The 22,934-nt window shown below is 60.3% G+C and overlaps 1 protein-coding gene across 1 annotated transcript in view; it reads right to left on the bottom strand.

Annotated features, from left to right (window-relative positions):
* The window catches only part of OTOF (otoferlin), a 189,829-nt gene that overhangs the window by 2,737 nt on the left and 164,158 nt on the right, over nt 1–22,934 (bottom strand). The window contains exons 31-44 of the mRNA XM_039532355.1: nt 22,688–22,717; nt 20,574–20,705; nt 19,047–19,113; nt 15,870–16,024; nt 14,207–14,341; nt 10,435–10,572; nt 9,901–10,028; nt 8,564–8,734; nt 7,156–7,316; nt 6,528–6,670; nt 5,760–5,848; nt 4,268–4,366; nt 1,061–1,302; nt 531–709 (exon numbers count right to left, since the gene is read on the bottom strand). Coding sequence (XP_039388289.1) covers nt 531–709; nt 1,061–1,302; nt 4,268–4,366; nt 5,760–5,848; nt 6,528–6,670; nt 7,156–7,316; nt 8,564–8,734; nt 9,901–10,028; nt 10,435–10,572; nt 14,207–14,341; nt 15,870–16,024; nt 19,047–19,113; nt 20,574–20,705; nt 22,688–22,717 — 1,869 coding nt within the window. The remainder of the gene's footprint in view (nt 1–530; nt 710–1,060; nt 1,303–4,267; nt 4,367–5,759; nt 5,849–6,527; nt 6,671–7,155; nt 7,317–8,563; nt 8,735–9,900; nt 10,029–10,434; nt 10,573–14,206; nt 14,342–15,869; nt 16,025–19,046; nt 19,114–20,573; nt 20,706–22,687; nt 22,718–22,934) is intronic.

The raw sequence follows: 22,934 nt of genomic DNA, 5'->3' as shown, positions 1-22,934 counted from the left end.
TCCGCCGGCGCCCCTTAGTCCCGACCCCCAGCCCCCCGCTGGCCTGGTCCCGGGCCCCCCCCCCAGCGCCCCCGGCGCCCCGCAGTCCCGACCAGCGGCCCCCGCCCGGTCCCGGGCCCCCACCCCAGGTCTGCCATCACCCCTCAGTCCCGACCCGCAGCCCCCCGCCGGCCCGGTCCCAGGCCCCCCACCCCCAGCTCCGCCGGGCCCTCTGCCGCCCGGTCCCGGGCCCCCCCCCCCCGCGCTGCCGGCGCCCCTCAGTCCCGACCCGCAGCCCCCCCGCCGGCCCGGTTCCGGGCCCCCCACGCCCAGTTCCGCCGGCGCCCCTCAGTCCTGACCCGCAGCCCCCCGCTGGCCTGGTCCTCCTATGCCCAGCTCCACTGGCGCCCCTCAGTCCCGACCCGCAGCCCCCCCACTGGCCTGGTCCTGGGCCCCCCACGCCCAGCTCCGCCAGTGCCCTTCCTGGTGGTGCCTGAGGCCGGGCGCACACTGTGGTGCTGCATCGGTGCCCCACTCCCCGGCATCCTCACCGTGAGCTCCAGCTCGTCGTTCTCATTCCTGGCCACAAAGGGCCACCAGCCCTTCACCCTCTTCTGCTTGAAAATGGAGATCAGGGGCAGGTCGCCCTCGCTGGTCACCATGTCCATGCTGCACTGCTTCGCCGTCTTGGCACCGCGCGGGAAGCGGTTCAGGTCCAGCTCGATGGCCCCTGCCGGGGAGAAACATCAGCAGCCGTCCCAGTGCCAGCTGGGCCCCTGGACCTCTCGTCCCCTGCTTTCCCTCTCCGCAGGGCTCCTTGGGGTCTCCCCTGCCCTGATAGATCGGCAGCTCCTCTGGTGGCTCCTCCGTCCCTGACCACCAGGTTCTCGCCTGCCGCCCCGCCCTTCTCTTTAGCCTCTCGCCCTCCCGCCAGCCTCGCCTGCCCAGCCACAGCCAGCACACAGAGCAGATCCCCGAGGGCGGCCTGGTGCTGCACGGCTCTCCCTGCCCCACCGCAGCCTCGTGCCCAGGCCTGGCAGCCTGTCACCTCCCCCCCGCCCGGCCATCTTCCCCTACGCACCCAGGAAGTCGTCAGCAGAGAAGTGGTCGGCGTCCCAGACTTGCAGGGTGAGGCGCGCCGGGATCTTGTACTCGGTCTCGTCCCAGGAGAACATGGACTCCTTCTTGGAGATGACGATCTTCTCCTCCGCCATCAGGTAGTCGAAGGGGAAGACGTAGCGCCAGTTGAAGTTGCCCTCGCCCGTGAGCGAGTGGTAGTGCACGTCCGTGTCCTGCTTGTCCTCCTGCTGGCCCTTCAGCCACCTGCAGGGACCAGACAGTCGGGCAGGGGGACGGGGCTGGTCACGGGGAGCAACGGGACAGCCAGACACTCCCCCCCCAACCCCTGTGCCAAGGAGCTGCCGAGACAGCCCCTCAGCTGCAGCATGCAGCCCAGAGACACACACAACACAGGGGAGCAACGACCGCAGCAATGGGCTGGGGGACTCGACCAACGGGGCAGATCGCGCAGAGCTCAACAGCCGACCACTAAGGGCAGGGGCCCAAGGACTCGCTGGAAGGGCCAGCAGGGGACGCGCACCCAGAGGGCTGGGAGAACCCGGGTGGCCCAAGGGGACATGACGGGGAGGAGAGGGATGGGATTGAGGAAGGGACCAGGTACGAGTGACACACGTGTGTGTGTGTGTGTGTGAGAGAGAGAGAGAGAGGGGTCTGCTTTGTTCCTCCAGCAACGCTGCCAGCCAACAGACTCAGCAGCGAGATGGGACCTGCACCAGCGAGGTCCTGCTAGGGACCTGCCGAGAGCCAGGCCCTGGAGGACACTGGTGCGACCATCGGCTACGCTGGCCCCACACAATGTGTCTGTGCACCCCTGCCCCCTTGGAGAGGAGACCCCTGGGGTAGGTGACGCTGCAGGGAATCGCTGAGGAGCTGCAGGTTCTGGTTAGCGACTCTTGCTTCGGGGGGCTGCCCGTTTGGCACAGGGGGCACCAGGTGGCTCTGGGGAGGGCGGGTTTGCAGATTCATAGGGCCCAGTGTGATCAGCTCGTCTGACCTCCTGGATAACACACGCCAGGGCACTTCCCGGGAAGCCTGGCTGCGGCGGCTCCTTTAGAAAAACATCCAACCTTGAGTTAAAAATCGCCAGTGCTGGCGACTCCACCCCGAGCCTTGGGCAACTGTCCCAGGGGTTAATTACCCTCATTACTCAAAAATGACGCCTTAGTTCCTGTCTGACTTTGCCCAGCTTCAGCTTCCAGCCATTGGCTCCTGTTAGCCCTTTCCCTGCTGGACTGAACAGCCCACGATTCAATCTGTGCTCCCCGGGTATCGGCTGGGATCAAGTCACCCCTTAACCTTAGCTTGGGAAGCTAAATCGATTGAGCTCCGTGAGTCTATCACTGTCTAATCCGTTAATCAGTCTCGTGGCCCGTCTCTGACCCCTCTCCAATGGATCAACATCCTTCTTGAGCGGCGAAGCCACCAGAACTGGACACCGGATTCCAGCAGTGGCTGCACCGGTGCCAAAGACAGACACAAAATAACCTGTCGGCTCCTGCTCCAGACCCCCGAGTTGTGCAGCCCAGGAGTGTGTTAGGTCTTTTGGCCTCAGCATCTCAACTGATTAGTCACTATGAACCCCCAAAACTTTCTCAGTGACCCAGGCTGCCCCTTCTGCCCTGCACCCCTCAGCAGCCCTTGCAAAATCTGTACCCAACCCCCACTCCCTGCCCAATGCCACGTGTCCCCATTATCCCAGGGACCCCCCCCTGCAGAGTAATGGCATGAAAGCCCAGCCCCATGCAGAGGGCTCAGCTGGGAGGGATCCATGCAGAGAGGTGGCCAGGCTGGGGTGGGGGTGGGGATTCCTCCTTCAGAGGTGTGAAAAGAAATCTACACACTATTTGCCTAGCTTGAAGCTACAGCAGCAACCCTGCCCCCCACCCCCACCCGGGCCTGTGTGAGTGTGATGGCGAATGATGGCGAAGTCCCTGGGAAGCTCCAGCCCAAGGCAATTCATAGTTCACACTGCCCTGATCTGGGGTGACACAGGCTGCCTGCTCATGGGGTCCCAGAGCCTGGCAGATCAGCGACACCCCAATTAAACAGCCCCAGAGCCTGAGCCCCACATGCATGACATGGGTCGGGCATGGGGCTTTAAGTGCAGTGTAGACGTACCCGTAGTCAGGGCTTGGGACTGGAACAGCATGAACTGGGTGTCACAGCCGCAGCAGGGAGTGCCCACGGAGCGCAGGGAGTGCCCATGCTGAGCAGGGAGTGCCCACGCCGAGCGCAGGGGGTGCCCACGCTGAGCGCAGGGAGTGCCCACGCTGAGCAGGGAGTGCCCACGCTGAGCGCAGGGAGTGCCCACGGAGCATGGGGAGTGCCCACGCTGAGCAGGGAGTGCCCACGCCGAGCGCAGGGAGTGCCCACGCTGAGCAGGGAGTGCCCACGCCGAGCGCAGGGGGTGCCCACCGAGTGGCTGAGAGCAGCTCTCAGCAGCTGCTCACCATGTAACGGCAACTGGGCACCAGACGCGGAACTAACCGGCCACTGAACTCGTCGGGCATCAGACCAGGAATTAACGGTGCCTCATCGGGTCCCGGAAGGGGAATGAACGTGACGGTGCCACAGACACTAGCCGGGCACCAGACGAGTCCTGGCTCAGCGCTGGCACCAAGCGGCGTTGGGAGGAGAACTAACGGGGCCCTGGAAGCCAAATTCAGCCCTGGCTGCTGGGACTGGTCATGACAAGGACCCCATCGGCGTGTGGAGCTGGAGCTGAGTGGGCTTGGGAGGAGCCCGGGGCCAGACGTATCGGGCCAGGCCTGGCTGAGCCCCCCAGATCCCCAAGCTCTGGCTTTGGGTGGGGCAGCGAGGAATGCCGGCGACACTCGGGACAGGCTGAGCGGGTGTGCGTGTCCCTCTGCACAGCCTGCAGGGGAGGGGGCCGGGCGGCAAGGCCTCGTCCGTTACCCCCTGACATAGATGTCAGACATCTGCTCTCCTGTCATGAAAGCATCGTCCTCCAGCCGCACCTCCTCGGTGTTCCAGATCACCACCCGCAGCTCATAGCTGGGCGGCCGGCGGGGCGGGAACACAGGGACAGCCCACACCGGGCGCGGGGCAGACACGGCAAAGGGGGGTGGGGGGAGACACACACAGAGGCAAAACAAAGAAGCAGAATGTCTGTTATTCACCCCCATGGCCCCCAGACCAAGCGCCAGCGGGATCCCGGAGCGAGGCGCCAGCGCCGCGCTGTACCTACCCCCTGACAAAAATGTCACTGGATTTCTCCCCAGTGAAGAAATCATCGTCCTCCAGGGTTACCTCATCTGTGTTCCACACTATCACTCTAAGCTCATATCTGGAAGGGAGACAAGGAGGTGAGGCGAGGCCGGCGGGGAAATCCGGGGCAGAACGGCACAGAGCCAGTGGGGCGCTGGGATCGGCTCCCGGGACAGGACCCCTCTCCTGAGGGGAGCCACGGTGCAGGCCCACGAGGAGGGCTCAGCCGTGAGCTTCATGGCAGCCTGGTCCTGGGCCTTGCAGATGTCTCAGACCAGAAGGAGCCATTAGGATCCGCTAGTCTGAAGTCCTGCCGGACACCGGCCGGGGGACCTGGGCAGGCAGCCCCGCTCCTGGGCTTGGTCAGCTTGCTCCCAGCTCAGGGGCTGGAGTGGGGCAGCCGCTGAGACGTGGGCCCACAACATACACCTCTGAGTCCCTGGGGCTGCACCGGGGGCCAATGGGAGCCGAATTTCCCCTCCCTGCTCAAACCAGCATCCCGGCAGCCCAGATGTTCCAGCGGGGCCCTGCCAGCTGGGAGGAGCCAGAGCCCATGTCCCCTAGGTCGCGCTGTGGGTTTCATACCTAGGGAGCCCCCTCTCCTGTAGGCTCATTCGGGCAGGGGCCCAGCCGAGGCCCCTAGCATGCTGCTGAGTAAGACTCATAATGGATACAGTTTAGGGCTCCAGCAGGTGGCTCCTTGCAATGGTTCCCTGCCAGGGATGCTGCCCCACAGCAGCTGACGATCATACGCATCACGCCCTGGGCTGCAAGGCCCCCAGGGCTGCAGCCTCGGGCTCGCGGGGCCTGGCTGTGTCTCACGCGCAGGCTGGGCACATTCACACTCACACGCGTGCACAGAGCGGGCGGGGGCTTTGCTGGGTGTTTCACATCACTCAGGTCTGGCCCTGGCCACGAGTCGCCATCGGGACCAGACGGCAGGGCCCTGGCTCAGCTGTCCCGGTGGCGGGCAGGCGGAAGGTGCTTTGGTGCTGGAAGCTGTTGAACCTGCTTCCCTGCCCCGGCCATGGTGAGACAGGCCCAGTGCCGGTTCATGGGCTGCTGCTCAGCGCCGGTTCCTCCATCTCCCTCCCTGCCCCGACTCTCTGTCCCCCTCCCGCGGCTGGATCACGCCCTGGTCCTGAGCTCTCCTGCTCCCCTGGTAGACCTGGCCCAGTGCCAGTGCAAGGAGCCCCACTGATTTCACTGGCTTCAGATCAGGCCCTTATCTCTCTGGCCACGGAAGCTCACGGCCCTGCAGGCGCTAACAGCGCCTCGGTGCCTGGTTGGGGCCCCGCACACTCCCTCCCTGTGGGCAGACGGCGGGAGCAGGAGACGGAGAACGTCACCTCCCAACTCCCAGCCACCTCCCAAATCAAGGGGCCAGGAGCATGGGCTGGAGGGATCGCTCCTTGTGGGGCAGCATGAGGAAGGGGTGTGGGCTGGCCCCAGGCGACCACTCGGTTCGTTACCTCTTCGGCTTCCTGGGAGAGATGTCGATGGCGGGGCCAGGTGCCGGCATATCCATGGGGAACATGTCCACCCACATCTCCAGCCGGCCCTGCAATGTTGGGGAGACCCAGTTAGCTTCCCCCTGCTGTCTCCTCTCCTCCCTTGCCTGGGATCCTTCCCTTCCTGCCTGGCAGCACCAGGCATGGCAGGCCGTGTGCGCAGAGATCTGTGCCAGCTTGGGGGCTCAGCTGCACCCCCCCTCCGAGTGTCGCCTGCCCGGGGAGCAGAGGAGAGGCAATAGACGGGATACTGAGGGGACATGGGGTTCGGTGAGAAGGGCGGGGAGAGGTGTGGCCATGGGACGGGGTTGCAGGGTGGAGCTGGAGGGGATACAAGCGCATGAGGGTAGAGAACAGGGTCTGGGTATGAGGAAAGCAGCCAGGGCCATACAGCTGTGGGCTTGGGGAGCTCAAGGGAACGGGAGCTTGGGGAGGCATGGAAAGGGGGGGGGGAGCTAATCAGCCAGTGCTGGGGCCTGGGAGGCAGAGATAATGGCTATTATTGCCCCCAGGGGTGGTTTTTTGTGGGAAGGGCTCCCCCTGCAGGATTCTCCAGCTGGGGGACAGGATGGGGCCGGTCCATATGGCCTTGGATCTGCCCTGCACGTGGGAACCCATGAGGCTCAGCAGGTCTGGCGTTCCCCGAGGGCGAGACGGGGTGCTGCGGTCACCTCTCCGTCCCCCCCAGCACCGAGCCGGCGACCCCGATGCCAGGAGGGCGGGCGGTACCTGTTCGATGCCGGGCTTGTCGGGATTCAGCAGCGGCCGCGTCTCCACGTGCTCCGGGACGAGCTTGCAGCCCACCCGGGGGATCTCCTCCCAGTGGCGCAGCACCGCCAGGGCCAGGTGCTCGTCCGTCTGCTTCTTCTGACCTGCGTGTGCAGAGCGAGCGCTGAGCCGGGCCGGCTGGGCCGCGCTCCTCGCAGCCAGCCCGAGGCAGGAGAACGCAGGGGCACAGAGCACGGGCTGGGCGTGGCCCAAGCCCAGCAAAGTCAGGAGGAGTCCACTGAGTTCAGGCCCCCCCCAGTGCCCCCTGCCCGGCCAGGCCGAGCCCCACCCTCGTCTCTCCACTGCAAAGCAGGCGCTCGATGTGCTGGCACGCGCCCTGCCTGACCTGTGGGGGTGCTCAGAGCAGGGGAGGTGTGTGCAAGCGTCTGCAAGGACCGGGCAGGGGGGAGCTGCGGAGAAACCCCACGGCACTGGAACAGCCGGGCTGCCCCCGAGCAGACACTGCGGCTACTTTCCACATAGCCAGTTCAAGCCGGCTGACGGGCGGCAGGGGTGGGGAGAGCGATGCCGCTGTCCGACCCAGCCCTCCCACCCAGCCGGGGGAGTGCTGCGCCCTCGGCCCCATTACCGTTTTCATCCTCCATCTCCCTGGGCCCGGTGAAGACCCGGTTGGCGACTTTCACCCGCCCTCCGGGGCCATAGTGGGGCCCGTCCACCTTGCCCTCTCTGCACAGCTTGGCGAGGATCTGCGTGGGCTTCCCGGGGTCCCGCCACGTGTTGTAGCCATGGCTGTGAACAAAGGGCTGGGGTCAGGGGGAGCCGCTGCCGATCTCACCGCGTCCAGCTCGCCCAGGGAGAAGGGGCGGCGCCGCTCCCCCGGGGCTGGAAGGAACCGGGAATCGTACGGGACGGGACTGTGCAAATGTCCCCCGCTCTCCCAGCCCTGAGCGCCCCACACGTGGATCTGCCGGTGCCCCTCAATCCCGAACCACAGCCCTTGCGGTCCCTGCTCTGGGTTCCCCACACATAGCTCTGCTGGTGCCCCTCAGTCCTGACCCGTAGCCCCTTGTGGCCCCTGCCGTGGGCTCCTCATACACAGCTCTGCTGGTGCCCCCCAATCCTGACCCACAGCCCCCTACTGCCCCAGTCCCGGGCTTCCCCACCAAGCTCTGCCAATGCCCCCCAATCCCGACCCACAGCCCCCTGCTGCCCCAGTCCTGGGCTTCCCCCTCCCCCTACAGCTCTGCGGTGCCCCCAATCCCGACCCACAGCCCCCTGCTGCCCCAGTCCTGGGCTTCCCCCGCCCCCTACAGCTCTGCCCACACCCCCCAAGCCAGACCCACAGCCCCCTGCTGCCCCAGTCCTGGGCTTCCCCGCCCCTACAGCTCTGCTGGTGCCCCCCAATCCTGACCCACAGCCCCCTACTGCCCCAGTCCCGGGCTTCCCCACCAAGCTCTGCCAATGCCCCCCAGCAGGGCTGCCCAGAGGATTCAGGGGGCCTGGGGTCTTCGGCGGTGGGTCCCAGGGTGGAAGGACCCCCCCGCCGTGAGTCTTCAGGGCACTTTGGTGGCAGGTCCCAGAGCGGAAGGACCCCCCGCCACCAAATTGCCGCTGAAAACCCGGAGTGGAAGAAGCTCCGGGGGGCCCGGGCCCTGCGAGAGTTTTCTGGGGCCCCCAGAGCGAGTGAAGGAGCCCGCTCCAGGGGCCCCGAAAAACTCTCGTGGGGGCCCCTGTGGGGCCCGGGGCCTGCGGCAAATTGCCCCACTTGCCCCCCCTCTGGGCAGCCCTGCTCCTCAGTCCTGGCCTTATGTGTCCCCTCATGGAGTGCCTATGCACCCTCTGCTGACGCCCCATATCCTGCTGTTCCACGTGGGGTGCCCCACTCAGGAGCCAACAGGCCCGGGGGTAGGCAGCACACCCTGCGTTTCCACGTGCCCTGCTGGGCTGGGGGGCGGTATAGGCCGGGGCTGGCGCTCGGCCCGGGGGCAGTTTCGTCCCCACGCTGGCAGGGCCCGAGGCGGGAGGTGTTGCCGTACGTGGAGTAGGTCTGTGAGATGCCGCAGGTGGCCCGGTGCTTGCTGTAGTATCGGTTCTCCAGGTCGATCTTGGTCTCCCCGATCAGGTCGTCAGAACCCACCAGGTCCCAGTCGTACACGGCCACCGTCAGCATGGACTCCATGGGGAAGGTGGCCTCAATGTCGAACGACCTGGGGAACGAAAGAGCATTTACCCCTGGGCCTCGGTGCAGGCCCCACCCTTGCCAATGGCCCTGGCTCACCTCGCAGCCGGCTCTGCCCCACACTCCACCCCGAGGCCCCGCCCCTGCTCCGCCCACATTCTGCCCCGAGGCCCTGCCCCCACTCTGCCTGCACTCCACCCCGAGGCCCCGCCCCTGCTCCGCCCACATTCTGCCTTGAGGCCCCGCCCCCACTCTGCCTGCACTCCACCCCGAGGCCCCGCCCCTGCTCCGCCCACATTCTGCCCCAAGGCCCCGCCCCCACTCTGCCTGCGCTTCACCCCAAGGCCCCGCCCCTGCTCCGCCCACATTCTGCCTTGAGGCCCCGCCCCCACTCTGCCTGCGCTTCACCCTGAGGCCCCGCCCCTGCTCCGCCCACATTCTGCCCCCAGGCCCTGCCCCCACTCAGCCTCTTCCCCCCAGGCTCCACCCACTATTTGCATGGGGACGGGACAGAGAGGAGTGAGCCGTGGGTGGGGGGGAAGGGATGAAGAGGAGGGAGCTGGGGCGAGGCCCGGAGGGAGCAGAGAGGAGCAATCAGTGAACAGAGAGAAGTGAGCAGGGGGTGATGAGGGAAGGAGAGGAGCGAGTGTGGGGCGGGGGCTGAATGGGGGCGGGGACATAGTCTGGGCACCGGTGCCCCTTCTGAGAGTGGGCCCGGCGCTGGATGAAACGGGGACGCCAAGCCTGCCTTTGTCCCGCTGCTCTGTTCCCATCACAAGCTCCTTGGCAAAGGGACTGTCTCTCACTTTGGATTTCGCTAGCACTGAGCACAACAGGGCCTTGATCTCCATTGGCTCCTTGCCGCACGACCGGAAACCTACCATCCCTCAGCGTCCCCCGGGCGGCTGACAGCAGCCACCCGCTCAGCGCTTCTGCGTTCCTGCTCCTCTCCTACCCTAGACTTTATACTCCAGCCTCCCTGGTTGCCAAGACCCGGTTCTCTGCCTCCCACTGAAGGCACTGGCCAGGACTGGAGACAAGCCGGCAGGATGGGCCAGTGCCTAGAGCACTGGGCTGTCTTCCTGACCCCACTTGCTCTCTTCAGGGCAGGGCCTGTCTCCCACTCTGCGTCCGGACCAGCCCTCGCCCAGCGAGCTCAGCTGTGGCCACCACAGTAACGCCGCGGTGCCTTACTTCCCGAAGATGGGGTTGAGCTGCTTGGAGATGTAGCTCTCCTTGTCTCTGATGTCTGTCTTGCCCAGCTTGATGGCGATGTAGGGATCGGCTTTCCCGTTGATGTCGGCTGGGTGCAGGTCGGTGGCCTGTGAGGAAGACACGAGACACACGATGTCCCCTCGGGGTTTCCCTGGGCACACGTGGCCCCCATCAGCCATGTGTTCACTTTATGTAGGGTGGCTGCAAATCTCCTGCTCTTCAAACCTCCCCTCCCTCCATTTCTTCCAAGAGAAAACTGACAAACTGCGCCATGACTTCCCTCCGCCCGTCGGAAGAACGTAGCTGGGTCAGCCCAATGGTCCATCTAGCCCAGGATTCTCCCTCTGGCTGTGAGAGGCCAGGGACACCCAGGGAATGTCGGTTTTGACATAGAGCGCCGCTCCTCCGCCCCTCTTGCCCACTCGCTCCTCTCTGAAGAGTTTAAGCCCATTGATTTTAACACATCCCTGGACTGGACCCCGTAGCTCACGCTGTCCGGCAGGTTACACTCACCCTCACGATGTACACTCGGACCAGCACGTTGATGGGGTCATTGCTTGGAATCCCCTGGAACATGCCGAAGTTGGGGTCGTATCCTGCCTCCTTGGTGATGTCGTCGGGAAGCGGCACTTTGTAAACACACATGGAGCCCTGGTGCAAGGAAAAACACATCCCGAGCGGGATTCCACAGTAGGGCTCAGCCTGAGGACCAAGCACCCCTACAGACCACATCCTGATCGCCGTTAACCCGGGGTAAACCCAGAGCCACAGCGCCCGCGGCTCCAGCCGTCACACCTCTGAGTTAAGCTGAGATGGGTTCAGAGACTGAATGAGAAAATAGCATCAAGAATGCAGCAACGTTTTGGTGAGTCCTGTGAAAACAGTCCGCAGTCTGACTGGCCAGGGGTGAGGGCCGTGCAGGGTGACCACATGTCCCAATTTTATAGGGACAATCCTGATTTTTGGGTCTTTTCTTATATAGGCTCCTATTACCCCCCACCCCCATCCCGATTTCTCACACTTGCTGTCTGGTCACCTTAGGGCCGCGGGGGTGGCCGATACACCGAAGCACTGAAAATCCGGCCAATAGCCTGTCTCTAGATAGGTAGGTCAGATTTTGAAGCTTCACCAAACTTGCAAGTCTCTCTGTTTTATGGAATCTGAATGAGGAAAACGAACTCCCCGTGAATGAAGTCGGCAGGATGGCTGGACTATCTAAGCCTGTCTCGTCCGCTGACCTGGCTGCGTTTATTCTGGGGGCTAGGCTGGCGCAGGTCAGGGTGTGGGTTTTTCACACCCTTGAACAAGGTAGCTATGTCAACGTGACTTTTCAGTGTAGAGCAGGGGTGGGCAAACGATGGCCTGTGGGCCACATCCGGCCCATGGGACCCTCCTGCCCGGCCCCTGAGCTCCTGCCCCAGCCCCTCCCCTGCAGTTCCCCCTCCCCCGCAGCCTCAGCTGGCTCCACCGCCGGTGCAATGCTCTGGGTGGTGGGGCTGTGAGCTCTTGCCGGGCAGCGCAGCTGCAGAGCCGTGGCCTGACCCGGTGCTCTGTGCTGGGCAGTGGCGTGGCTGGCTCCAGCCGGGTGGCGCGGCTGCCTGTCCTGGTGCTCTGGGTGGCGTGGCAGGGAGCGGGGGGGTTGGATAGAGGGCAGGGGAGTCCAGGGTGGTGGTCAGGGGGTGGGGGCTTCATAGGGGTCGGGGCGGTCAGAGGGCGGGGAGCAGGGGGAGTTGAATGGGGGCAGGGGTCCTGGGGGGGCCATCAGGAAGGAGAGGAGGGGTTGGATGGGGCAGCAGAGGGCAGTCAGAGTGGGGGTTCCGGGGGAGGCCGGGGACAGGGAGAAGGGCTGGTTGGATGGGGCAGGAGTCACAGAGGGGCCCTCAGGGGGCGAGAAGCAGGAGGGGGTCAGATGCGGGCAGGGGCCGGGCCACACCTGGCTGTTTGGGAAGGCACAGCCTCCGCTACCCGGCCCTCCATACAATTTCGGAAACCCGATGTGGGCCTCAGGCCAAAAAGTTTGCCCACTCCTGGTATAGACTGAGTCTCAGCATCTGCAGGTAGCGAGTTTGGAGGTGGAAGCGGCGAGCGAGAGCGCCATGAAACCTAGAGCAATGGAGGGAGAGGACATTTACTGATGGGCCAGAGAATTCAGGAGACACCACGCATCTGCTGCTTTCCATGTCCCTGAACTTACAATAGGAGACAGGGTGGGCAACTGCCGGCCAGTTTCTTCTGATGGAAATTCATTGCAGTCATTGTGAAAATTGTCACTGGAACTGGTTGGAAAGCGTTTGTGGAAATCGTTTTCCAGGAGAAATGTCTCGTTTCAACATTCGCAGAACAAAAAGTGTTGATGTTTTTGTATCAAAATTGACTTAGATTTAAAAAAAAATGTAAAAGGGCCAAAATCAAAATGAAACATTTTGAACATCTCAGAACAAGCCATTTCCATTGGCCAGACGCACGTTTTTTGGCAGAACTTTGGTTCGCAATAAAAATTTGTTGTTTCCTCCCACCTGGGGATGAAATCCCGCCCCACCCCCAAAATAATCTTAACACTTTTGGCAGGATGGAAAACCTGCTTCCCAGCCAGCCCTGCTTGTAACGGGCTGTGATTCCACCTCCGTGTGAAATACCTTTGTGAGGGGCTGTGACGTTATTGATAGAATCTGGGACCATATAGAACATGGTTGCAACCAAAGTCCTGTAGTGGCACCAAATCTTGTATAAAGGGGGTCAAATGAGGTGTCTAAGACCAGGTTCTGGGTTGCTGGTTAGGATTATGCTGTCTGTATATGTGTCATTTCTGTAGTTGAAGTTATGAGTATTGGCTCTGTGCTGGCTGTATTTCAAATTTATGCTGTGGTTCTGGGTGACACCCCAGACAAGTTGGTGTCAGCTCTGCCTAGCCTGCTTGATGGCCCATTAAGGACCATCAGCTGTACAATTGAGCCATGGAGAGGAGGCAGATACGCCTTGTGACTCAGCAAAGTGCAGGGACGGGCCCATGTGACTCCAGACTCCAGTTTGCTGTAATTTTCCACAGTAAAGACAAAGAGGTTCTTACACCTGGAAAAGCCTATCTAAGGCTAATGCCTCATCTCCATCTTGTCTTCAATCCTGCTTCTTACCTCTGGAGGCACTTTGCTACAAACTGAAGCTCTGAACAAAGGACTGACTGACCCATCCCAGCGGGGGATGTTCCAGAGGCTTGATTTGAACCTGCAGTTTATTCCATCACTGCTACAAGCCTGAACTAAGAACTTTGCCATTACTGTATGTAATTGATTCCATTTAACCAATTCTAGCTCTCATCTCTACCTTTTTCCCTTTATGAATAAACCTTTAGATTTTAGATTCTAAAGGATTGGCAACAGCGTGATTTGTGGGTAAGATCTGATGTGTATATTGACCTGGGTCTGGGGCTTGGTCCTTTGGGATCGAGAGAACCTTTTTCTTTTATTGGGGTGTTGGTTTTCATAACCATTCATCCCCAGAACGAGTGGCACTGGTGGTGATACTGGGAAACTGGAGCGTCTAAGGGAATTGCTTGTGTGACTTGTGGTTAGCCAGTGGGGTGAAACCGAAGTCCTTTTTGTCTGGCTGGTTTGGTTTGCCTTAGAGGTGGAAAAACCCCAGCCTAGGGCTGTGACTGCCCTGTTTGAGCAATTGGTCCTGATTTGGCACCTCAGTTGGGTCCCGCCAGAACCGCATTGTCACAGGGGCCAATCTCGTAAGCCCTTCCTCGCTGGAGTGAGTATTTGCATAAGCCAATAGCCCCATTGGCGTCAACAGGGCTACCTGTCTGAGTCGAGAAGAGGCCAGTGGAGGAGTCACAGGACTGGCCCATAATCTGGGAAGCCTAGGGAAGGGAAGGATTTGCTGAGGGATACACTGTGGGTCTGGGCACTGGCTCTATTTGCGGCCAGCCCATGTGGATACTGCAGGAGTTAAAGAGACGCTGACTGACTGGGGCAGGTTGTGACCAAGGGGGGGGGTTACCCCACGGTGGGCAGGGCAGGCCACATGGTTCCACCCCTGCACTCTCCAGAAGCAGCTCTTAGCCCATAACAGTCTTGCTGATAGATCTGCTGGGGGTCTCCCATCCGTGTGCTGATCTGTCTCAGCCCAGGAGAGTTTGCTCGGTCTAACGGGCTAACACCCCAAGGGAGCAGGGTTGCAGGTGCCGGAGCAGGGTTTATTTGGGGTCCCCGTGAATGGATTTCTATTGTAGCTGATCCATTTCCCTGCCCGCAGGGGGGTCTCCCGGCTGGGCCCAACTCACCTTGAACCGGCCCACGATCCGCTCTTCCTCCGTCGTGGTGTCGTCATTGTCCCCGATCTTGCCCCGGAAGAGGCTGAACGTGTGCAGCCAGTCTTCAAAGCTGTCGAACTCCATTTCCAGCTCTTTGTTGTAGACCTAGGAAGGTGGAGCGGAAAGTCATGGGGCGTGCACATTCCCTGTGCCAACAGCAGCAACGCAGGCTGAGAGCCCAGAGCACCCGAGGGCAGTGGGCTCCCAACTCCCATTAAACGCCATTGGGGATTGGCCACCTAATGCTGGTAATTCCCAGCCAACAGCAACAACGTGCGGGATGACTCCCAAGCTTCCTAGGGAACTGCCAGGCCAGACCTGGCCTCAGAAAGCAGAGAAGGAAAAACCAGATTACAGCCCAGCTCCTCCCATAGCCAATGCTGGTCTGCTTCCTGCAGGACCTTTCCCGGGGCTTTACCAAGTCCCCTTGTAACTGGAGCAAGTGAGGGGGTTTGCATCCATTCCCTTGGGAGACTGTGCCGCGGCGTAGCACGTCTCGCTGCTAGGCATGGCAGAGCCCCAAGGAACGTCCTGTGTTGAAACTAACCTTGGCTTCCCCGTGACCCACACAAATAATGAGAGAAACGCCCATGGCAATGACCACGGGGCTCTGTTCTGTTTGGGTTCTTATCTCCTCCTCCCCGCGTTATCTGAGCCCCTTCCAGTCCTAAGAACGTAGGAATGGCTGTACTGGGTCAGAGCATGGTCCAGCTAGCCCAGTGTCCTGTCGCCAGCAGTGGCCCGTGCCAGAGCCCCCTGGGGCGTGTACAGAACAGCAGTTACGGGGTGATCCACCCGTCCTGTACTCCCAGCTCCAGTCAGAGGTTTAGGGTTGCTCCAAGCTTGGGGTTGTGTCCCTGACCATCGTGGCTAATAGCCATTGATGGACCTGCCCTCCGTGAACTTCTCTAGTTCTTTCTTGCACCCAGTGATACTTCTGGCCTTCACAACATCCCCTGACAACAAGTTCCACAGGTCAGTTGTGTGTTGTGTGGAAAACGTACTTTTGGTTTGTATTAAACAGGTGCCTATTCATTTCATGGGGTGACCCCTGGTTTTTATATTTGGGGAAAGTGTAAACACTTCTCTAGTCACCGTTGCCACATCGCTCACAATTTTATACCCCCGATCACATGCCCCCTTAGTCGTCACTTTTCTAAGCTGAACAACCCAAATCTTTTTAATCTCTCCTCGTCGGAAAGCCGTTCCGGACCCCGATCATCTTTGTTGCCCTTCTCTGAACCTTTCCAGTGTCCCTAGATCCTTTCTGAGACGGGGCAACCAGAACGGCACGCAGTATTCAAGCTCTGGGAGCACCATGGGTTTATAGAGCATCTGTCTTATTTTCTATCCCTTTCCTAACAGTTCCCAACCTTCTGTTAACCCTTCTGCCCGCTGCTGAGTATTGAGCGGACGTTTTCGCGGAACTATCGATGGTGACTCCAAGATCCCTTTCTCAGGTGGAACAGCTAATTTAGAACCCCTCATTGTGTCTGTGGAGTTGGGATTATTTTTACTTTGCACCTTAGGAGGTGTAACGCTTTCAGGACAAATGGCCAAGCCCATGGGCCACCAGCCCCTCCCCAGGCTGGGATCTGGCACCCACCCTAGCCCCTGAGCGGCTGGCACTCACCTTCAGTTCGTCAATCTTCTGTTTGCTCTTCTTCTCGGGGGCCTCAGGTGGCTGTTGCTGCTTCTTCTTCTTGTCCTCTTTGGGCGCCTTGACTTTCTCCTTGGTCTTTGCCTGGCCCTTGGAGCCTTTCATAGGAGAGTCATCAAGTTTGATTTCTGAGTCCAAGGGGAGAGACGGGTGGGAAGGAGGTGGAGATGGGGGTGGGATGAACACAGGACACTCAACCATGGTGTGCATGAAAGCTGACAGCCAACAGCTAAACCTACAGCCTACGGCTCACATGGGTAACCCCCATCCCAGGAGGTCGAGTCAGCCGGCACAACCTTGCCCCGGGGTGTAACGTCCAATTTGCTGACGGACCAGTGGTTAAATGTCCTTTTGGTCTCAGGAGCTCTGATGAAGGGCTGGATTCCCTTCTCACACAGGTGAGATCCAGGGGCAACTCCCCGGAAGTCACCATTGCGACACTGGAACAAGCGAGAGGAGAACTGAGTTTTAAGCCTCAGTTGAAAGAAAAATATCGAGGGCACCTTATTTACCCCAATAGGTCTTGCCATCCCACTGCCCTTGAGCAGAGTAAGTCTCCATGCCCAGCACCCATGATGCTTTGCAGCAGGGGAACAACCCCAGCATGGATTGTCAGCAGGCCTGAAGCCTAGATCTTCAGCCCACAGCACAGAGCTTGACCGCTGGAGCTAAAGGAGCAATCCCACTAGGTGGCAGCAGTAGTAGGCTGTTACCCTCTATGCAGAGCAGCCACGACACACAAGTGTGTTACCCAGGCAGCCAACCCAGGTTGGTTCGAAAGGGAACTGTGGACACTCATTCCCAAGATCTAAGGTTCCCCCTGACCCATCCCAAAGTCTTTGGGGGTTTCCTCTTCCTTTGCTGTCTCCGTCTTGCCAACTTTCATGGTGTCTTTGCCGTGCAGATGTGAACAGACAGACTGGGACAGACAAATGCGCAGTGTGAAAGGGGGAGGGTAGAGCATGTGGGGCGGAAGCTGACCATGGCCAGGCTCCGCTTGGGAATGGCTGGCAAAGACAGGTGAGGGAGGCCAGAGACACCGTGCCAAGAGCAGCCAGAGTGACCTCGCGACTGGGGTGAAGAGACTTGGAGCCAGGGCTGAGCGCTGGGGGTTCTGCAGGGAGCAACCTGGCGCTTCTCGTGGTGGAGAGCCCGGGGACTGAGCTGAGACAGGCCCCTCCTCCCGACTGGCTGCTGATTCCATGCACCCCAGTGCACCAGTGACCAGCACCCAGGTACACCCAGGCTCCCGCTCCCCCGGATGTCGGCCACGGGCAGAGACCACGTGGCAGCTGAATTGCACTGGGTGCAAACAGTGTATTGCCGCTGATGGCAACGGGCCAGATCCGCAGCTGGTGCAAATCAGTCCAGCTCCACCGACATCAATGGGCCAGAACCGCGGCTGGTGCAAATCAGCCCAGCTCCACCGACATCAATGGGCCAGATCTGTGGCTGGTGCAAATCAGCCCACCGGGGTCAGCAGAGCTGCACTGACTCCCACCAGCTGAGGGTCTGGCCCCACACGGTGAGAGGTGCTGGGCCGATGGCTTCCTCCCCAAAGAACAGGTAGAGATGGGAGCAGCACGGCGAGCTTCCTCCTCACCAACCACCCTGCCCCCAGCGTGATGAGCCAGCCAGCGGGGAGCTACGCGGTACCATCTATGGCCCCGCCCTACAGCCCTTACCCACATGAGCGGCTCCGCTGCAGCCGGGGGGGTGACTTCCGGGAGTAAGGGAGAGTGGATCAGCCCCTAGAAGGGGATTGCCCAGAGACACCCAGCCACCCCAAACATCAGTCCTCTGCGGGGAACTGACTGGGGTCCAGAACTCAGAGGTGAGAGTCCCTACACCCCATTCCTGGAGCCCCCCTCCCAGCCTGATGGATTCCCGACGTACCGACCGTTTGCTGCACAGCCCGGACCATCCTTGGCCAGTTAGACACGGCCACTGACATTCGTAGCCAGCATGGGCTGCATTAGTTCTTCCTGCTAGTCTGAATCATGGACGGGGCCTGCCTTTCGCAGCAGGTTACTTAACCTCAGAACCTTCAAATTATTAAATAACCTAGCAAACAGGTGTGACCAGTCCGCCGGAGCAGCGACTGCAGGGATCACAACCACCCTGCGCGTCTCACCCGAGTGGTGAGTGAGATCCCAGAAGAGCTCAACTCCCGGAGGGGCCAGATCAACCCAGCTACTTCTTAATGCTACTGGGATGCAACTGACATGATCAGCAATGCCTAGTGGGAAAAGCACAGGGTTGGGCGTCAGGGATTCTGGTTCTGTTCCTGGCATCATCCACAGACTCACCGTGTGATCTTGGGGAAGTCACTTCATTGCCCTGTGCCTCAGTTTCCCCATTTGTGAAACAGGGCTAGTGACGCCTGCTCACCTCCCCAGGGCAGTGTTAGGGTGGATGCCTTCGGGGGGGTGAAGCGCTTGGAGATCCACGGGTGGCACGCACTGGAGATGCGCACAGCCATGTCTCAGGGCAGCCTGGCAGGGCAGGCACTGCTGTATGCTAGTCCCTGAGCTACGCTACCCTGTGAGTTGCCCACCGCCTCCCTGAAGGCAATGACATGACACCAGCGTAACAGGGTGCGGCCCAAGGGGATATAATACATCCGAGAAACTGGCCACCCTGCTTCCGGTATGGCTGTCCTGGGGGTGGGGGCAGGACAGGCTGGGGAAGCCTGGCACGCTGGGTTATTATTAAGAATGATACTTGCCACTTCTATAGGGCCAAAGATCTCTGAGCACTTCCCGCACACCAGCCAGAGGACCCCCCGGAGGAAGGGATGGACAGAGAGACTAAGTGACTCTCCCAAGGCCACACAGCGAGGCAGTGACTCTTACTAGATGCTAACCACTAGACCACATTGTCTCCCTGCCATGGCACATCTAAGCCAGGCAGGCTGGGTCGGACAGACCTCTGCGCCGTGATCCATCATCGCAAGACGACGTGTGTCAGGTTTGGCCTCACTGAAATACGTGGCGAGACCCCAAACTGCAAGCTTGGAGCCAGAGGTACAGAATTTGGCAGAGGCTCAGATTTCAGTCTGAGCTTTCCGAATGCTGAGAGAGATCTTAGCACTGACCCCGGTTTTATCGATCTCTATGTCGCTTTGGTATCACGCTTTCAAAAATTTACCCTCTGCAATCTCCAGTTCCTCCTTCTCCTCAGCTTCTGCTGCAGCTGCTTCCTGCTGCCGGAGTTGCTGGGGAGAGATGAGACGGGCAATGAGATGCAGAAAAGAGCAGGCACAGGAATGACACATTCTGTTTCTACAAATACCTTTCAGCCTGCAGCCTGTTAGAAAATATAAAATGTAGCACCACTGAAATGCAGCCTGCCCTGGGGTGAAGCACAGCGACTGTATAACAGCACAGTCACCATTTAGGACAGGAAGTGAAGACCAGCTAACATTGCATGGGGAGTTTTACGCATGCAAAATGTAAGCTGGAATTTGTCCAAGACTTTGGGGCTGATGCTAGATCTAGGTGAATAAAACTGATTTTTCAATTCACTGGCCATTCCGAAAAATTTTAAATCTTTTTTTCAGTGAACCAATTTTTTTTTCATTATTATTTTGGATCAAACAAAGCAATTTGTTTTATTTTCAAGCCTTTAGCTTTTTCATTTTTTTAAATAAAACTGAAGTAAATTTCACAATGAAAAGTCATTTCAAAGCTACAAATCTCAAAATGTGTCAGAACAAAATATTGTCATTTTAAAATTTTTTGGGGGGAGGTGTTTTTTTTCCCCTGACTAAATCAATTTGGCAAATTTGACATGAACTTGCAAAATATTCAAAAATCTGGGGAAGGTTTTGACAAAAAAAAGTTTCAGATGAAAAATTTCACCCAGCTCCAGTTCTTTGGGGCAGGGACTCTCTGGATTTGTACAGCACCGAGCGCACTGGAGGCCTAGTCTGTAACTGAGACTCCTTGGTACTACAATAATCGAAATACTAAATAAGAACAGTTAACATCCAGTACTGCAGTAAACAAAACAGAATAAAGAGTCCCATGGACCTTTCCTAAGCACAAGCGGTCAGAAGCTCTGCTTCATTTCTGTTCCCAAACGAGACACCAGCTGCAAACTCCTCTCTCACGCCCACAAGGCAGGAAGAGAACAGAGAGGGGCTGTGAGAAGTGAGTTGGCTCATGTGAGGAGGAGTAAAGGAGGCTTTAAGTCACCTTAGTATCCCATAGGCCTTTGGGCCCAGCCAGAGAGTTGGCCAGACCCCTGTGTAAGTTAGAGCTGCCTTGAGGTTGCTCTAAGCTACGTTCTGGATGCTGGGGTAGCTCATGATGCTGAAGGCATTTACTGGCTGGGAGAGCGTCTACTTTGAAGGCCCCTGTATGCCGCAACGGGGAGTGGACTCAGAGCGGATAAGAATCAGCGACCTAGAGACAAAAGGCTCAGCATCTCATTGTCAGCTCCGATGCTTCCTCGGGGACAATGTGTGCGTCCATATCCTCTGCAATGCCCAACCTTTGCTCGTAGGGGCCAGATTCGCCGGGACCTCGGCATCGCTCTGGTGCCACAAAGCAGCCAAGCTATCGGAATCTGGCCCTAGAATGTTAACCGAGGAGATGAAATAGCCGCGCCTGGCAGTGTGAATTCCTCCATGGGCTGGACCCCATGCCCCCTCCCTCCCTACACCGCTCCTACCTCCTTCATAGTCTCAATGGAAGCAAAGTACTTGGACCACCAGTCCAGCATGCTTTCGTCTGGCTCCTCCTCCTCGATCTCCTCTCCCCCTCCTTTCTTCTTCTTCTTTTTCTTTTCCTTCTCTTCTTCTGACTGCCGGGGCGGGCGGAGCACAGCAGAGGGGGAGAAAGAGCGAGAGAGAAATGGGGAGAGGCTGAAGGAGCCCTGCAGCCCAGATGGGGAACTAGATCCCCTCCCAACCCAGCCTGTGTACCGTTAGCTCAGGCAGGGGAAACCGAGGCATGGAGCAGTCACACAGGGAGTCAGCGGCAGCTTGGCGCTGCACTTGGAGACCACGGGGCCGGCCCAGCCTTGGGACATTTTAGCTACTGCTCAGAGCCCAGCTGCCAAGAGAGGAGCCCAAAGCTGCAGAGGTCCAATCCTGAGCTCAAACCCGCTGGCGAAGCCTGAGGTGTTGGGAGCGGAGGTTTGGGGTGAGGCTCCTCGCTGCTCTGAACAGCATCCACTGCCAGCCCCCCGTTCCCAGGCAGCCCCCAAGGGCCAAACGCCACCCGCAGCCCTCCCGGGCCAGCGTCTCAGCCGGCGTCACTCCCGATTGCTCCACTGATGTCCACGGAGCCCGCTGAGGATCGGCTCTTCGCTGGGAGCCAGGTGGGCGGGTTTGGTGGCTGAACTTGGCCATAATAAGCCCATTTGGGGCTCCCATCCGTTGGGGTCATGGTGGCTCTGGGCTCGCCGCACCGTCTCCCCCAGGGGTTCTCACCCTTTTTCTCTCTGACGCCCCCCAACATGCTCTAAAAACTCCACGGTCCCCCTGTGCCACAGCAACTGGGTTTCTGCATATAGAAGCCAGGGCCACTAGTGGGTCGCAAGGAGGGCAACTGCTTGGGGCCCACGCCACAGGGGCCACCACAAAGCTAGCCCAGGTGGCCAGGCTCAGGGCCCCGGGCTTCGGCTTTCTGCCCCGAGCCGCAAGCAAGTCTAATGTTGGTCCTGCTCGGGGGACCCCCTGAAACCTGCTCCGGACCCCTGGTTGAGAACCACTGCTTTAACCCCGTGGCTCCGGCTTTCACCGACGCTGCTCATCACAGATGTGCACAGATGTGCAGTCCAGTGCCCAGTCAACAGACAGGAAGGGCTCCCTTGACGTCCATGGGCTGGGGGTCAGGCCCCTGCTGCATGTGTGCCCGCTGGCTCAGCACCCCCCGTGCCCCATAGCAGCACCCGCTGCGTGTGTGCCCGCTGGCTCAGCACCCCCCGTGCCCCATAGCAGCACCCGCTGCGTGTGTGCTCGCTGGCTCAGCTCCCCCCGTGCCCCATAGCAGCACCTGCTGCGTGTGTGCCCGCTGGCTCAGCTCCCCCCGTGCCCCATAGCAGCACCCGCTGCGTGTGTGCCCGCTGGCTCAGCTCCCCCCGTGCCCCATAGCAGCACCCGCTGCGTGTGTGCCCGCTGGCTCAGCTCCCCCCGTGCCCCATAGCAGCACCCGCTGCGTGTGTGCCCGCTGGCTCAGCTCCCCCCGTGCCCCATAGCAGCACCCGCTGCGTGTGTGCCCGCTGGCTCAGCTCCCCCCGTGCCCCATAGCAGCACCCGCTGCGTGTGTGCCCGCTGGCTCAGCTCCCCCCGTGCCCCATAGCAGCACCCGCTGCGTGTGTGCCCGCTGGCTCAGCTCCCCCCGTGCCCCATAGCAGCACCCGCTGCGTGTGTGCCCGCTGGCTCAGCTCCCCCCGTGCCCCATAGCAGCACCTGCTGCGTGTGTGCCCGCTGGCTCAGCTCCCCCCGTGCCCCATAGCAGCACCCGCTGCGTGTGTGCCCGCTGGCTCAGCTCCCCCCGTGCCCCATAGCAGCACCTGCTGCGTGTGTGCCCGCTGGCTCAGCTCCCCCCGTGCCCCATAGCAGCACCCGCTGCGTGTGTGCCCGCTGGCTCAGCTCCCCCCGTGCCCCATAGCAGCACCCGCTGCGTGTGTGCCCGCTGGCTCAGCTCCCCCCGTGCCCCATAGCAGCACCTGCTGCGTGTGTGCCCGCTGGCTCAGCTCCCCCCGTGCCCCATAGCAGCACCCCCAGAGCCAAGCAGAGGGGCAGGGGCAGGGCAAATCCCAACAAGCCCAGCACTCACCACGTCGACCTTCACCACCGCGTCCGAGTTCTGCCACATGGAACGAGAGGGAACGGGGGGAACAAACAGTTAGTGCCAATGCCCAGCAGCGAGCGAGGATGCACCTCTGTGCTTTGCACACACATGCACGACACCCACCCAGCCACAATGAGCTGGGAACAGAGACGCACGACACACACACCAAGGAAATGAACAAGGCGCCTGGTGGCCTGAAATGAACAACTGCAATTACTAAAAGTGAACAGGC

The sequence above is a fragment of the Mauremys reevesii genome, linkage group 3, assembly GCF_016161935.1.
Source record: "Mauremys reevesii isolate NIE-2019 linkage group 3, ASM1616193v1, whole genome shotgun sequence".
Lineage (NCBI taxonomy): Eukaryota > Metazoa > Chordata > Testudines > Geoemydidae > Mauremys > Mauremys reevesii.
The sequence above is the reverse complement of the archived record's forward strand: the minus strand, read 5'-3'. Positions and strand labels throughout refer to the sequence as shown.